The 18,411-nt window shown below is 38.8% G+C and overlaps 1 protein-coding gene across 1 annotated transcript; it reads right to left on the reverse strand.

The window, feature by feature from the left end:
• Positions 1–7,832: 7,832 nt before the first annotated feature.
• Positions 7,833–14,351, reverse strand: galr2b (galanin receptor 2b). Its single transcript, XM_071517870.1, has 2 exons — positions 13,978–14,351; positions 7,833–8,595 (listed from the first exon to the last, which is right to left on the reverse strand). Exons 1-2 carry the CDS (start codon positions 14,349–14,351, stop codon positions 7,833–7,835), a joined length of 1,137 nt encoding a protein of 378 aa, XP_071373971.1.
• Positions 14,352–18,411: the final 4,060 nt, after the last annotated feature.

Raw genomic sequence — 18,411 nt, forward strand, 5'->3', positions numbered from 1 at the left:
CGATCTCGCTCAATACTGGACCAATTTCAAAAATTGTTGTCCCCATTATTTCCTTAGACACAAAAAGATGGGAAAATAGGGTCCAGGTTGAAAAATACCGAAGTTACCCTTTAAGCATTGTAAAGCTGGCAGCCAGCAATGATCAGTGACCTCATTAACGAACAAGGACTTGACTTAATTTTCCAGGGGCAGCTGCACTGATTGAAACTTCACCCTTTTTTCTTTTTTCATATACCATCAGGCAGAATAAGAGGGGTGGGGCTGTAGCTGCTTTGTTTTGCTGATACATTTTTCTGGCATTTTGGTGATTTTGCAACATTCAAGTATATTGCAGTAATTCTGAAATGTGATTCCCTTGTTGTGCTTTGTTTGTCATCCACCCAAAGTGAAAACCACTGTTACCTTTACGTACTGCCCACTGCATGATCCTATGATGATCTACTGGATAGTTTTAATAGCAGGATTTGAAGAACTACTGATGAAATGGCTCCATGCAAAATAAAAGTACTATCTGGTAATCAAAAATAACCTTGGAGAAACAGGGAATTGATTTGTAACCTCAAGCCAGACTGCTGAAAGGTTGAGCGCAAATAGCAAAAAACTAAGCTCCAAATTCACCTTGACATTTATCAAGAGAGACTGCACACATAGAACAAGGAAATTAAACTTGCTATTCAAAAAATAAGAACAGTGCACACATTCTATTTTCCACTATTGATAGTCTTTCAATCAGCCACTCTCAATCTCTCAGGAATTCCACTGCTAAATGTAATGAATTTGCAGCCTACTTCAATGAGAAAATTATTCACATCAGGCAAGATATTGCTAAATCAAGCTCAACTAAGGAATCTGATTTCCCCTCCTGCACCTTGGAGGAAGGCATGAATTTTTTAACAGTGTTGACAAAGCGCTTGATGAGGTTGTGCGGCAGCTCCAGCTTTCCACCTGTCCCCTTCCTCCACTCCCCACATCTTTTTTAAAATCTGTTTTTAGCTGTTAAGCACATGAAGTATTACCTGTAGTTATAACAGTTCAATACAGTTTCTGTTCCCAGCTCCCTCAAAACTGAAATTATTAACCCATTAGAACAGCTTAGATATGACCCTTATCTGTTATTATAGAACCAATCTCAAACCTTCCTTTTCTCAGCATAATTCTTGAAAAGGTTGTCTATAAACTTAATGACTACTTAACCTTGAAAAATCTCAGTGACAAATTTCAATCTGGTTTCCACGGCAACCATTGTTGTCTATGACACAGGTGTCAACACTGATACAAACAAGCGGTCTGCGTTATTGGATCGGAGTGCCGCCTTTGATGTTGCTCATAACATCTTAACTGAGCCTCAGTAACTGGGTTGGCTTATCTGGCTCAGTTCTAAAACTGGTTTAGGTCGTAGTTTCTTTGTCTCTCTTGGTGATTTTTACACTTAAAAGGTTGTGTGTGGGGTTCCACAGGGGTCAATTCTTGGATCACTAATTCTGCATTCTATCAATTAAACAAGACTAACAGCTGGGGCTTAATAAAACATTCTATTTTCGTTCCTGCCGGGAATCAAACTCGGGTCTCCCGGTTGAGTGTCTGCAGTCTAACTCCCTGCGGCACACTTTCACCCATGTGACCCATAAAGTGGTGAACAGAGCAACCGACCGACCGACCAACCACACCACCATCCATAGAGCCCCTGCTGTTGCGGGGCTAAAAATATCTCTAAGGTAAAAGATTTTGTTGAAAACTCAGTCTGACTCTGAAACTTGTACATGCTCTCAGTTCTAGCAGGCTAGATTACTGTAATCTCCTCTTTTCTGGTCTTCCATAAGGAAACTACATGTATAGTTTATCCAGAATGCTGCAGTTTATGTCTTGCACACATCCCTAATAAACAAGCCAGTGAAACAAATTCAGTGTCAAGTCAAGTCAAGTTTATTTATATAGCCCTTTATCACAAGCATGTCTCAGAGGACTTTACAGAGAATGTGTCTAGCTAGGTCAAGCTAAACACAATCAATGGTGAACAAAATTATGTAGGACAAACATAGCGAAACACAAGGTAGGCAAGAGCAAATTTAGCAAGACAAACAATCTACCTATTCTACATAGCCTAACCTACCCGGCACCCCAGCCTTAGACCCTAAATGCACACAAGGAAAAACTCCCAAGAAAAACCTTAGTAGGAAAACTTGGAAGAAACCTTGTGGCCTTGTTCTGTCAGCCACCTAATAGCTTTGGGTACAAATGACTTTTTAAACCTTGTAGTTCTGATTTTTCTGTTGCAGGATTCTGCCTTTGCCCCAATTGCCATGTTGTAACTTATCATGTAGTGTAGAGGTTGTGTGGGGTCACTGAGAATGCGACCAGCCTTGCTCAGAATAAGATCTTTGCACAATTGAGCAGCTGATATCTCTGATCACATCCAATGACCCCACTCACCGTCCGCTGTAGCCCGGCTTGATCTTAGATGTTACCAAACACACACATCAGGCCAAAGGAAAGGATGCTCTGCAGAACAGCCTTAAAAAACTGCTGCAGGACATATTGGTCAACATTAAAGGTATACAATGTCCTGTTGCTTATGTTTGTTTCATTTTTTTTAACAAATCCCCTTTGTATAGGATGAATTCCCTAATAATGCTTTGACATGTATATGCATGCTTGTTAATGTGCCTAACATTCTTTTTTTTTTTTTTTTTAGGCTGCCAACCCAAACATCTGACCAGTGACTACAGATGAAAATGTCTTTTGGCTAACTCTGGCATATTTACAGAAATGTTTATTAATATGTACTGTCCCTCCCAAATAAACTGAATAAATAAATAAAATTAAGTATGCATCTTTCATGACTATACGGGAGCTTTAGTTATTCATTAATGTCTCCTTTTATGTGCAGCTTGGCCCAACTGTTTATTCAAATGCTTCCTGTTCTGCTCTCAGATTCCAGAGAAGCAGGAATCTCTGGGGATCCTCTGTGTTGTGCTGCTCTCCGTAATATTTTTCATCACCAGCTCCTAGAGCAGAAAACATCAGCTAAAAACATTTGTGTTGGAATATAGGCAGCAGGTGAATGTGGCAAAAAAACAACAACAACCCTGATATTTAATTGTATCTTTCTGGAATAGATACGGTGCATCTAGGCAGAGGTGTCCAAGGACGTAATATTTCATTGCTTGAAAAATATTGTAGTAAGCATTTAAAACATTTACTGGTTCCCTTCATATCTAATGCTGTTAATGTCTGACCTCTCTTTCCAAAGAGAAAAAAATATCCCCCATATCCCACTATCTCAATTTGTTCCGAAGGAATCTGTCTGTGTATATGCTACATATACATCGCTACAAGCTAATGCTAATACTAAAAATCTTTATTTACATAGCACTTATCTAGAAGCAGAGGTTATAGGGTACATTACAGAAAGGCATAAAATAAAGCAATAGCAAAACACATAAAAAGGAGATAAAAACATATTAAAAAGAAAAGTGGTTAAAAACTAGATGGCACTCAGTAGAACGCATACCTCCACCAACGCTATGCAATTGTCAATATATGCCAGTTCCACATGTCGTATTTTCACCAAAAGCTAGTAATTATTTCTTCCATGCCACATTACCAACTTTCACATCAGGAGATGCGCACATTTTCATGACATGAGATCTGCCTGTTCAAATTCCAGCCACTTTTACGCATTTTAGCCAATTATCACAACACCACATGGCCAATCAGCTCTATATCTGTTCAGTTTACATTTGGGCTGCTCTTCTACCACTGGACCAATTAGCAGGGCGGTTATGTATCAACCGGAAATGAACTCTCCAGTGCCCAGATGTTGTTTGATTGGGCCAATAATGGAGAGTTTGCCTCTTCTTCTGTCTGCTGATAGGCTCATGAAGTTTGATGGTGTTATGTGAATCCATGCGGAAGTTATATGCCTTTTTATGAGAAGCCATGGCACGATTAAAAAGTGGACAAAAAAAAAAGACATAAGCATTTTATCCCTGTGATGGACTGGCCACGTGTTTGGGGTGTTTCCCTGCTTTCCACCCAATGCATGCTGGGATAGGCTCCAGCTTTGTCATGCTCGTATTGAACCACTAAATTTAAAACAATGGATTTCTTGTATAAATTCAAATTATTAATTTGTGTAGCACAATTTAAAATTGATTGCAATGGCTTGAAATTCACTATGATTATTATTGAATTTAACTTTTAGCTATAATTTAAAATTTGGTTTTCCCAATTCAAATTCAGTTTTCTTGATCTGAACTGTCTTGATCTTGATCTGAATGATCAAGACCCCACTTGGTGAAAGAGCTTGAGAAGTGAGAATGATTTTTGAATGAGGCAGCAATATAGAAGGAGTTGCAGAAGTACAAATGAGATGACATAAAAGCAGGGGTGAGACTAGGATTGTGGAACATCAAGGCTCAGCCCAGAGGCAGTGGCATAACCATTGAAGGGTCATCCAAGGGCATCCTCCCCCGTTTTTTAGTATGGTGCAATCTGAGAGACTATAGCCTACCACCTAGACATTTTGTGGGAAAAACTAGAAAAATGAAATAACACAAAATATTGTCATGAAAAAGTCATGCTGTTTCAAGTGTGATCAAAGATGATCTTTAGAAGACTGGTGTTTAGATAGTATCGAGAATACAAAAAAACAAAAAACAAAATACAGTCAATTGAACTGTTATTGGTAACTATCCAGGTCATGCCATTGGTCAGTTTACTCATCATGTAGCTACTGAAGAAAAGTTTGAACAACAGTTTGATTCCCTTCTCATACCTCTATCCCTGTGTCTCTCCCTCTGTCTCTCTTTATTTTTTCCTTGCACATGCCGTGAATTACCAGAGGAGAAAGTGGTTGGAAATAATGCTTGAATCCCAAAGTCGGGCTCTGAGTAACATTACAGCTCACAGTCCAACTTCTTACCTCTCCACTCCTCTCATCTCTGCCTTTTTCTATCTCTGATGCCTGTATTAAGAATAAAACTATGTTAAAGTAAAGGGAGTTCCATTCTTGCCATACAAAGTAGACATGAAAATGAAAGGAACTGCTGTTTTGGTAGAAGGTTACACTAAGTGACCTCACCTTACCTGTTAGGCCTATGTGCTTACTGCCTAGCATTATGTAAAGTAAGTGAGCTACTGAGGCTATATTAAGCTACATCAGCCATACATTCACCAGGAAAAATGTCTATTTTTCTTCAACATGTGATCCATACAAAGGAGAAACTGCAGGAGATTCAATCAAATATAACGTAGCTCTGAATATAGCCATACACACTGGATTTGAAACTGAACAAGTCTGAACAAGTCAACATGGTGGCGATCGTAAACCCAATCTTTTGGCTTCAAAAGGGCCCTTCAGAAACCTATGGCTGACGTCACACTCACTACATCCATCTTTTTTTACAGTCTATGCTTCAGGCTCATGATAGTAACTGGTGACATTTTTTCACAGTAGCCTGCCAAGCTGTAGCTAGTTAGCTTGTTCCCTTTGCAGGAGGTGGAACATTCCAACTAGCTAAAAGCCTGCTGGGTAGTTTGGTAACTAATTTTGTCATTCTTGTAAATAATACTGAATGGATTTTTGTTAAATTAAGCCAAGTGACATGTATTGATGCTATGTAACCTCCCATTCATTGACATACGGTACAGCCAACCCTAGGGTTGAGGGTGGAGCAGAGGTGGGGATAAAAATGACTTGATTTTTCTATCTGCTCTTCAAATGTCAAGTCACTGTAAAAAAAAAACAAAAAAACAAACAAACTCTGGTAAGCCTTCTTTTTAAGCCACCCAAGGCACTAAAGGTATTACCTGGTAAATTAAGTTACCAAGTAACTACAGCTGTAACAACCACTGAATTATTTAAAAATATCTGCTATTACTCATCAGTTCAAGGAACTACATTGTACTTGTTTAAGATGTTAACTTCCAGAGTTAAACAGATAATTCATAGGGAATCATGCTACTCTTTCTTAAAAAAACACCTTCTCTATTACCCATAAATTCAAGGAATGATCTTGTAGGTACTGAAGCTTTCTACTAGATTACATTACATTAAATGTTCATGGCTCTACCCACTTGGAAAGGGTTTTTTAAACTTGCCTGGACTATAAAAGAAAGTGTTGTTTGTTCCCATGGAATTACTTGGCTCTCACCATATCCTTTATAATTGGTTATTTACTTTTCCATTTGAGTTTTGACAGCTGTCAGTTCTCACCACATCCTTTCCCACTGAAATAATTACATATTTGCCATACATGTTTTGCAACAAATATTACAGTGTACAAAGTATAGCAACATTTAATCCTATGGTATTACCGTAGTAATGTTAATAATGCACTGACATTGTGCCATTGATGATGATGCCGTGGCTTGATATTCTGACATTATTCAGTGTTCATAAGACAAGATATACTGCAACTGTCCCCATAGGGAAATTTGTCTTGGACTCTGTGCTGTATTTTCACAGTACAAACGCAACATAGCTTAAAAAAAAACCAAAAAAACATAAAAAAATCAACATAGCTGTGCATATAAACATGTGATTACAAAAGCGCATGTAATTTTGTATTGACTACTTTAAAGTAAATAATGATGTAATTAAGTTTAATTTGAAGTCAGTGAATCAAGGAAATTAATTGCAAAGCAATTAATGCAGCCTCAGTGCCTCTGTCTCTTTCATACAAGAGCACTGTTGGCAGAAGAAACAAATCAAGTGTACCTCAGTATTCACAGCATGGCCCGAATAAAACAGATACATTCTACTTGTTTGTTTGTGAGAAAGAAGAAAGAAATCTTTTCATCTTGTAAGAACATGGATTGAAGTGACTACAGTGCTATGAAATGATCGTTTTATGATACAAGAACTGATGGTTGATAGTAGATGTTTTGCTCTCAATTTGTTTTTGGCAAAAATCGTTTAATTGAAGCTCTCCATTTGAACAGTTGACTGATCTTTTCAAGAGATGAAAGAAGTACATATTCATTTGTGTTCAGTTTTATTGAATAGAATATCCACTAAAATCTCACAGCAGAAAATACTTTATTTGGTCATTTAGGTGTGTAGTACATTGTTCTAAAACATTTTGATAAATATCTATTTATATATTATCTATACAAATATTAATTTTTTTACACACTCTCTGGAAATATATCTCTTAAAATATACAGGCTGTTACACTTGAAAAGTCTGCATGATGAAACAGAACAAACAGTAAGAGAGACACTAAAATAGATATACAAAGGCAAACAGCAAAATCACAGTAAACACAGAGGGAAATTGGTCAGTATAAAGGAGGATGTTCCTTTTGTAACAAGAGGAAAATTGCATCTTAGAAAATCTGCGGAGTGGATGGACATAACACGACTAGGAGGCAAGAACATTTTCACAGCAGTGAGGTAGGACACAAGCTTATATCGCAAAACAGAGAGAGAGATACTGAGGATTTGCTTTCATTTTGAGAAAGAAAGTACACTGAGTCTGTAAAGGATACATATCACAGCTTTTAAATTACAATACACAACTCTGAAGTGCTTTAGTGCACTCATTAATAAAACACTCATTTAAATATAGAATATTTTACACCAAAGAGAAACATGCAGTGAATACAATCAATGCAAAATACAAGTAAAGCAACAAAATGTGTCCATTAATATATATTACTATGTCTTCAGTTCCAGAAAATGTTCTTGCATCAACCCTTTTATCTCCTCCCCTGTTTGCCACCAAAGAAGTGAGATATCTTCATGTGCTGTATATAAACACTTTTTGCTGCAATGTCTTTGTCATAAGGCAATCTGCATAGAGCCCTTGAACACAGCTGAATCAGTTGTCAAGGTTGCCTCTGAAAAGGCAAGTTCAGCGCCATTGTGGCTTCTCTCGGCTCAGCGATGGGCCTGTTAATCATTTCACATTCATTCTGTCGTACGTTCTCCTCATTCATTTGCGAAACCTCTGTGGAGCCCGCTTCAAACCCCGGCACAGTGTTGGCTACATGAACCACGTGGACCTTATTCCTCCCGTTTTTACTGAGGATGCAGCTGAACACCTTCTTGAAACCTTTGCGAAAGTGCTTGGACACCAGGGCGTACACGATGGGGTTGAGACAGGAGTTGGCGTAGGCCATGCAGTGGGAGAGGATCCTGAAGGCGTACGTGGTTTGGTTGAAAGGAAAGTCTCCGTACAGGTAGCACAGGATCACCACGTGGTACGGCAGCCAGCATATGCAGAAAAGCACCGTGACAATGATGATCATTTTTGTGACTTTGCGTTTGGCCCTCTTGGATTCCGACATGCCGTCCAGAGGGTCGACGGCCGTCCATAGGTACTTGATGGTTCTGGTGTAGGAGAGGCTCACGATCAGCACGGGAATGACGTAGCCGAACATGAAGGTGCACGTGTCCAGCACTTTGCGGTTTTGCTCCTCCCAGCCGGGGATACACACAGTGCTGTTTGCGTAATCAATTAGGTCATAGTAGCTGAGATAAGGACCTGCGAAGACGAGGGAAAGACCCCAGATGATCACCATGGCAACCACTGCATTACAAGGGGTTCTTAGCTCTCTGGAGCGCAGCGGGTAGCGAATGGCCAGATACCTACAAGAAAACACAGTGTATTAAAAACTTAAACTGGAATGCCAGTGTACATCATATACTGAGTATTAACAATTGTTGAATCAGTGTGGTAGAGTATGATGATAAGAGTATGATGATGATATCTCAGAGGCCAGAATGCAGAATAAAAATTTGTTTTAATTATATTATTAATATTAATATAGTTGAACTCATGATTTCTCATGCACAAATCTATCAATCCAAATAGGATTTATAGACTATACACTATAAACAACTATACATAGCTATTTGCAAAACTGCTGCTCTTATAGGGATGGCTGCATGATGAGGACATTTTATGATTTTTCCCCCAGTATGGATTGTCAAGTGTGGTTCATGAGTAACAGAGAAAGAATAGTTTACTACCATTTACTGATACTTTTCATGACATAGAGTCAAGAGTGTATATCTTGTTTTTGGGATTGCGAATGTTTAAATGAAGCAGTATTCCTATATGGAGAAAAGCCTTGTCATGTAATGACAAGGCTTGTTCTTCCCCTTCACACCATCTCAGGTTAGGGTTAGGCTTTAGGTTTTCACTGGGCTTGGCTACTCTGAGACAAACACACATAATAGAGTCTGGAACGGCAATAAAAATGTCCTCCTTCATTACATGTTGACAGTTAGTCCCGCTCACACGTTTATTGCAAAGTGTAGTAACAACAGTCTGCCATGTTTACACTGGCTGCACTCATAGCTTGACACTCCATGTCCTTAAAGCCATTTGGTCATTCAGGACCAAACTGGGCTCATGATAAATTCAAATAGCTGTCAGGATGGATCTACAGCCTCAGCCTCTCTGGGCTCTCTGGCCAAAAGAGGAAGCACCGCAGACTAGGCTATTCATAGTATTCCCATGATGTCACATGAATTTCCTACCAATACACACAGCTCATTGGCTGTGTTTGTCATTTGATTGAAATCACCTGTTAATTTATTACAATCACCAGTTATTTTCCTACCAAGATGGCCGTGTGGTGATGTAACAGAATACTATGAATTGGAAGTTTATAACTGTGGCCAATAATGTCAAGCTAACCACTAATCCTAGCAAGCATGCTGCCACTCCACGACGGTGAAAATAACCCTTCCTTAGGCCACAACTCGAAAAAGCCATATTTATTTATTTCATTTTATTTTTATTTAACCTTTATTTTAACCAGGCAAGTCAATTAAGAACAAATTCTTATTTACAATGACGGCTTGGCAAGAGGTAAAAGGCCTCTTGAATTGTTGAAAGAGACGGTGAAGTCGCACAGGCGTAAGCTATTTATATGATAGCTAGAGGGCTTATTAGACATCAACATGTAACTGGCAATAACTTATAGATACCTATTTCCTCAGCCATTTGTCATATCAGGTATTGATACAACAAACTGACAGTTTTGGCGGCTAAATGATTGAAACAGTTATTTGCATGATTTCTTCCCCAAAAATATGTGTTGTATCACTCAGTACTGATTATGCATGTAAACATAATTCAGTAAACTTCTACTCTACCATTACTAAATATACAAGTATTTGCTGCTTTCTGCAATGCTGTAAACGACTATAGGTCTGCCAGGCTGCAATGCAGTTGCTTTAAAACAGTAGCTGTCTGTAAAGTAGCAAACTATGTACTAAGCCTCACTAGTAGCTAGGATACAATTTGAAACTCTTTCACCAAGTGGGGAGGATGAGACTCAATCACTGGCTGCTGAGATGAGCAAGGCACAGTGCCACATGGCCTGTGGTTGGCTAAGTGAAGAGTGTCAGCCCAGTGGGTTTCAGTCCTGCTCCTCAGGACCCAGAGTCCTGCTGGTTTCATTTTAGTCACCTAATCAAGGACTGATTGACACCTGGGACGCCAGGTGAACGCAATTAACTTCCTGATAGGACAGAAAACCAGCAGTACTGAAAACAACTGTGTTAGCCCGCTGTTGGTAGCTGTGGAGGAGGAGGCTGCCTTTCTTTCATCACTCAGGGAAGAAAAGTCTCTAATGCCCCGATGTGTGTCTCAGGAAGCTGAATCTGAATTGAGAAAACTGAATTTGCAATTAAAAGTTAAATAAATATCACATTCAATTGAATGAATGAATGAATTTCAAGTGCTTTCAATTTGTAATTGTGCCGCCTTACAAATCCGTTATTTGAATTCATTTTGTGAATTCAAAGGTTCAATCTGAGCATTACAAATAGTGTCTGTTGGCACTAATCTTTCCATAAATCTGCAACCGTAGCACAGCAACATCTCACAGTATAGCACTGCTTCTCATTTATTATTGCTTAAGTAATGGCCTCTAACTCATGATTCTCTGGTTTGTTGGGTTTGTACACGTAAAGCTGTATTTGCCATATTCTACCTGCTCGTCCATGAGCCGTTGTTACCTGCAAATCCTTGTCCGCCCCAGCCTCATTTACAGCTAAGGACACTTCAGCTACCTCTCCAAAAAGAGTGTTTATATCCAGTAAATAGCCTCTCTGGTCTTTCAACCCTCGGTGTAATGGAGAAAAGATACTCAACGCTGACATTAGGGGAAAATAACGGCCAGTGGTTACCATCCAGGAAAAGGGCTGAAACTTTGAACCCACTTGTCATACAGGGTGAAATGATAGGCTCAGTGGACTATAAATATGCAGGTATTAAAATAAGGTAAATCGGAGGGAGAACTTATTACAGTTTTAGAGAGCACAAGCTAGGCTTCATTTCCCCGACTAAAGTATTTTCATGTAATTTTTCTCTTTTTTTTTTGGTGTTCTCATTTATATCGTCATTTGCTGGAAAGGAAACCAATCAAAGAGGCTGACAACAGACTGTGAAAGATCATAAAGAAAGCCGGTTCAACTATTGGATATAATCCAACCACTAAATCACTAAATGTACTGTACAACAGGCGAGCCGTGTCTAAATTTCAGAGTATGCTGGGCAACACAGATAACACACTTCATAATGTACTGATTCAACACAGAAACTGTTTCAGTAATTGGTTTATATTTCCTAAAATGTTTACAGAGAGCTTCAAACGGTCTTTTGTTCTCAGTGCGATGAAATGGTGGAATGATCATAGATAATGTCTGACCTGTCAGCTCAGTATAGACATGGATAGTTGTGCATATGTGTGTGCTGTTTAGTTTGTGTTTGCACTGTTTGTGTTTGGTATGGTGTCTTGCATTGCTTGTAATGTTTCTGTGATAAAGAAATACAGTACAACTACTACTAGTACTACTACTATACTATTCAAATCCACTTTCCCAGGGCTTCTATTTCTAATTCTATATTTAAAGTATGTATGATCTAGGTTTATCTCTACTCATGTCCCATCAACATGGGTATGCAGGTACATAATGGAAAAATGTGCAAAAAAATAAAAATAAAATATAATTCTCCCATTTCAGGTTCTTTCACTTTATTAATGGAGGAAGCCTGGTATAGTGGCTGCATGTATTCAGTGTTTTACAAGACAAAAGCATTTGTCATCATTTGTCTCTTAGATGTTTGTCTTATCATGAAGCCCTCCTGGATACACAATTTCTCAACATGGATGTTTAATTTTTGGGTGTATAGGACTGAAATATCTTAAATTATGTGTCCAGGAATGTAACAGCCTGAACTCTACATTAGAATAGAGAATTATCTTTCAGCTTCTGCATTTAGACGTTGTCAAAATAAAACTTCTTTGTGGTACCTTGTGGATTGTTGTACTACCAGTTACCTTACTGTATGAACCAGATATCATCTTTCTTTCCAACCTGCATGTGCAAGCTAACTCTGCAACCCTGGCTTTGATTAGAAGCAATAACGTTACATTTTCCTCTTCTATATGGAATCGATTTCACAGTGGATATTATTCTAGTATAAAATCCCAGCAAATGTATGATCTGCCTGGGGTTAGCACACTGCGGCAGCAAATGATTTCCATTAAAGGAGTGTGCCGTTCTTTCCAGGCTTACTGTGATTTAATTAATGCTGGAGATTCCTGGTCTCAGCTGCAACAGTGAGCTCATTCTCTTTTCTTAAAACAGAGGAAATCTATTAACCTCCAAAGCCAGATGGTCTTGCTCTTTTCCAGACTGGCAAGGAACTCATGAAATGATCTGGCTTGCAAGGTGAAGAATCTATTGAATCCTCTAAAAGGTAAACAGAGCCACTGTGTGCTGAGGGAGTCTACCACTGAGGGAAATCACACATTGACACTGTCTATTGATTGGGGTGATGTTGTTTCCCAACAACTATAATGATGGGTTCTTCTAGCTTTCCCAATGAAGGTTTAATTTTAGGCAGCAGTAATACATGAGTAGATTGTATTCTCATAGTGTACTAGTTACTGATTCAGCTTCACTGCAAGGTGTTAAAGGTCTTCTTCTAATTCTTTTAATATATACCCCTGGGTTCCAATTAATGTGCACAGCAGACCATTTTTCATCATAGCTTTAGATGAGAGAACACATTTGTGATGGATTAAACACACCTATTCATGAAAATGTAGTGTGAAAAAAAACAGAAAATGAAAGAAGTGAATGTGTGTACAGAGGAAGTGAGCACTTTTTAATGAGGTGAGTGGGCAGAAATCCATTTTGAAGAAAAAAAGAGAGAAAGGGAAAGCTGTCTTCCCTAATTGAAACTTGATACTCACTTGACATGTACCAGTGTTACTAGGTGTAGCATTTTTAAGATCAATAAATCATTACCATGTTAATTTTGAGACATGGATTTAATTACTGTTAACAAACAAGACCGTCACTGAGAAGATTTGCAGCCCCTTCTCTGCATTTTACATTGTGTGCCACCAGGTCAGATTTCGCAGCGAATCTGCTGGATTGCTTTACGGCACAAAACAGGAAGACGGTGCTGTTCTTCTGGCACAAATGGGGCTAAACCTTTCAGAGTTTTTCACAATGGCAGATGTTGGAGAGAGTGAAAGACCATGGAAAATCTCTTCCAACATGTTTATCCTCTTGAGTAAAGCCAAAGAGGAAACAAACGCACGCAGAGCGACGCCAGGGAGGAGGAGGGGGAACAAGTAGTGACATCCTTTTGCAACAGAAAGCGAAGGGGTTTATGGGAAATGTGGTCTTAAATTTGAAAAACACCAGCACTAACAATAGGCTACCACTGGTATGAGATAGAGCCTACCAGTCGTCTCCACCATGGTCTCATTTGTTTACGGTAAATATGTCAAGGTTTCATGATTAATTTGACAATGTTTTACTGATGTTTAAGAATGCTACATTTAGTACGTTGATTCAAAATAACAGTGTAATGAAGTACTGTATTTTTTTTTTTTATTGTGTCTATTCAACTCTACTCAAGTAATAATAAACACGTTTTCACAGCATGCTAACAATGTTTTGTCTTCTCTAATTGGTTAGCAGCTGTCAACACACCTGTCAACGGAGACGGCGGCGAGCGTGAAGCTGCTGGCGTACATGGTGAGGTTGATGAAGAAGTGCACCACCTTGCACATGAAGGAGCCAAACACCCAGCCCTCCAGAGAGTAGATGGTGGCTTGGAAAGGCACACAGAAGATGATGAAGAAGAAGTCGGCCACGCTGAGGTTGAGGATGAACAGATTGGTGGTGTTGTATCCAACCTGTCCGCTCCGCAGCAGCACAGCCAGCACCAGGCTGTTGCCAATGGTTCCCAGCAGGAAGATGAGGGAGAAGACCACAGACACGATCACACTGGTGGGGTTCAGCTGGTAGCTTTCAGATACATTGGACAGCCCTCCTGTCTTGCCGAAATCCTCCAAATCAGACATTTTACGAGTCTAGAACAGAAAAAGAGATGAGATGCATGTGTGAGCAAAATATGATCCGTATTCTACAGGTTAGACTATTTTAAATCAGCTTGAATCAGCTCAACTGAGATTGTATGGAATATAGAGCACTATTTGTAAATTCAGTTTTAGTCACTGAATTCCACAAATACTTCTGTTTTCAATGTTCTTTTAAAAACATGGCTCCTGCTTTGGTGCGGTAAATCTAGTCATAAGGTATAATAAAAATAATAAAATATCATCTCAGCTTTATTCTATTTTTGACATTCATAATAAGTCAAACATTTGACTTGGCTCTACTTGCCCAGTGACAGCTAGTCCCAGTCTTCATGTCTACAGCAAACTATTATAATAGCACTAGGCATGTAAGAGCCAGCTAGTTTATTGATAGGCCAATATTTGCCAGCTCTGTTATTCCTGACTAGAACAAGATTTCTATGCAGTGGAAAGTGAACATTCTGTCCCACACAAATGCTCCAAAGCTGAAAACAGAGAAAAGCCATATACTTTACTTAACACATGTTGGCGTAAAAGCTCAAACCCCTTCAGTACAGTATTCTATCTGTTCGCCAGCAATGGCTGAACTCTCATGGTAAGAACACTCCACTTTTCTTTGGTTTTGCAGAAAATGTGTGAGTGAAGTCTGTGTGAGCGAATATGGCGAGATGAAACCGGTAGTTTCTCTCTAGACAAATACGTGGCCCATGCCAGATAGAATTTGACATTTGACATTTTTCTTCATGTTGTTTTACATAGAAAATGAAAAATTTGATCACAGTAATAACAGTGACTCTTCCTAAATGATGCTAGAAAAAGTTTAAATAATTATTAGGGATTCATTCTTATAAATATTAATCATGCTAAAAACAGAAGTAATATAGATTCTAGTTACTAGATAGAAAAAAATTATCCGATCATACATAATTGTTCAGCCTGAAGGACAAATGGGTTATTTTGCTGGAATAGTGAGAAAATATTTGAATATTTAGCCTTCACGCTGTCTTTTCCTGTTTGCAGAAGCATGCAATTATTAGCTGTAATAGTACTTTTCCTGCACCTAATCGGCTTTTAGCTTTTATTGTAGATTCATAAAGTGACATCTACGCTGACGTCAACGCACAATCTCAGGTTTTATTTAGCCTGAAGAAAATTGCCATGTTTTCTCAGAGATGAGTGTTGCAAAAAAACTGGGACTTGAAAGTGGAGTGCTGAAGCTCTTGACGTTGAGGTTGATGAGTCACAGTGAAGTGACATGCACCAGTTAGCATCATCCCCCCCTCCCCCTCCCCAAAAAAATCTATCCATCAAACTACTGCAGAGAGCTTCAATATACAAGACAAGTCCAATTCTGTGTAAAACTGTCAAGCCTGTCCTTGATGAATTATGTCAGAATTTAACATGACATATCAATTCTATAGCATGTTCACTACATGCATAAATTTGACATTTTTAGATAATGTCCTGGCCACAAGACACAGGAGTCTGTTTTTAAGCCTGATGTGACACAGCACTGTACAATGTGACACGTCTGCAAGTGCATAATTTTTAGTCAACTGTAGCAGCCACACCCCTATCACTGGAGAAGTCAATGCTATTGACGCAGGATTTTAAGATAATAATGACTCTTTATTGATCCCCGTGGGGAAATAAGGTCGTCACAGCAGTAAAAGTAATAGAAGTCAATCGAGAAAAAGACAAGTTTTTATATATATTTTTATATAAAAAACAGTAAAGACTAAAACAATTAAGCAATACAATAGGATGAAAATGATGTACATAATGTGCAAATGTGCACTGAATTCACATTAACGGTCTGAAGATGGCCACATATGTACATAGAGTGTCATGGCTTGCAGACTAGCACAATAAATTCTGATTCTGATTGTGAATAAAGAAACTACACCGTTATCAGATGTATTACAGAATGTATATGCATTACCAGCTGTCCATTGTAACAAATAAAAACTCATGTGCATCATCATCTGTTCACAGTGTCACCGTATTATTAGAACAATGAACAGGACTGGTATTTACTAGTATTATTAATATGTTCCATAACAAATGTACATAAATTGATTATATCTCACATAATTACCTTACTTATTGTACTATTCGGTTATCTCCTTGGAGCAGCTGCTAATGTAATATCCGCCCATAACGACAACATTTGTAAACTATTTTACTCATTTATTTGTTATATTTGTTAGCCTAAATTAAAAGAAACATTAGAAAAGCGATATTAATAAAAATCCATGTCATATCAACTTGGACCACTAGGGTGAGCTGCATTTAGGGGTGATCTTTCTGTCGGAGCCGATGCCAGTGTGGAAGCTGAGACAAATCAGTGCGAGTGTCAGGAGAGAAACTGACATAGAAAACTGGTTTTCAACCAAGTGGTTATCTATCCAGTGAACACCATTCAGTTTTTTGTTGTGCTTGCAATTTCCAGTCATGAAAATTTAAACAACACAACCCAAACAACTGATTATGCCAAGTAAACTGGGGAGGCTCAAGCTGCAGTCATCACAGTTTTCAAAACTAAAAAGAATAAACAGAGATGCATTTTAATGAAGGTCACACTGTAGAAAGACAGCAGCTTACTGTCTGTGGTCTCAGTTTAGCTGGAACAGCAAGAATGGAGGCTGATAATGATCATCCTGATTTAACAGACCATAGTTTTATGTGGAAGACACACAGTATTATGAATTCATGCCCATGTCAAGAGCATTAGAAATGTGATCATTTACAGAATTCGTTGAGCTGGTGTGATATTGCAACCCTGAGCAGCGCTGACTGCCACAAGACTATTTATAGAGTGACTATTACTATAGACAGACTAGATTTTTATTTTGGGAGTTGCCTCCCCAGATTGGTCAGACAAGATAGAAAAACAATTGGAGCTGTTTTCTTTGTCTTTTTTGAAGAAAGAGACAATTTTTAACATATTTTAACATTATTATATGTAATGCTCAGGTTTTTATGCTTCCATTTATTAAATCTCAATAACCAGCAATAACCAGCTTAAACTTAATTATTAAACAGAATTAAATTTTCAACATCCCTCGAGTAATAAACTCTCTTCTGCTGCCGTTCTATCAGCATAATGAGAAACGTGACCTGGAACAAAATCTATATGGCAACAGATCACACTCTTTGTCTATGGCAGATAATCACCAATTTCAAGCACAGCTGATTGAAACTTGACCATTTGCATATTAACCTTTTGAGAGCAGGCAGGGTTAGAGCATCAGTTAGCTGATGCTGCAAAGGAATTTTGCTGACAGCCTTGTGTCCATGCCTGATTTCAGCAGTGTGTTTCATGGAGTGCCTGCAGGGGCTCCCCTGTCTTTGCACGTCCCCACTAGGGAACACAATCTAGACATATATTAAATTTCAGACTGCTGTGGGATATCGGGAGCAAGAGTCCAGCCAGCATAGAACATGTGCAGGTGTCTCGGAGGGATCAGGGGAAGCTGAAACTGACGTACAGGAGCTGGTGCGCTAATCCTGCAGCGTGTGGGACACGACAGGTTGTGGAATTTGCAGAATTTGGACAAACTCAGTGTGACGGATGCTGGGGTATAATTAGTGTTTTTTGGAATAGAGGAATATGAGCAATGAGTGATGGCAACAACTGTGTCAGGGGGTGTGGGGGTGTGGGTGTGATGGGGATACAGCACAGCCCACACCACACTAGATAGAGACTGGGATTTTTCTGTGAATAAATCTGGATTTGGATTGGAGAAATTTTAACATAAAAAAATTATGAGTGGACGTTAAACGAGGCAACAGATTACATTGCCATATTTAGCATCATTGTTAAAAAAAAAGCAGCACAATTGGGTTGCATAGACGTGCATGTGATATGGAATCTTCCACTGTCTAAAAACAACCAAACTTCAGATGTCAGCAGAGGCGTCTGTAACAGTAAACACTGTCTCCTGCATCCTCATTTCCTCTACTCAAAACTACTGTTGAGCATACAACGATTAGAAAGAAAATGCAGATGATGGGTTCAGAAATTTGCATTGCAAATGTTACA

Source organism: Centroberyx affinis, unplaced genomic scaffold (assembly GCF_046629955.1).
Source record: "Centroberyx affinis isolate AG114_WGS23_722 - 3 ecotype Tasmania unplaced genomic scaffold, CSIRO-AGI_Caff_v1 ptg000532l_1, whole genome shotgun sequence".
NCBI lineage: Eukaryota > Metazoa > Chordata > Actinopteri > Beryciformes > Berycidae > Centroberyx > Centroberyx affinis.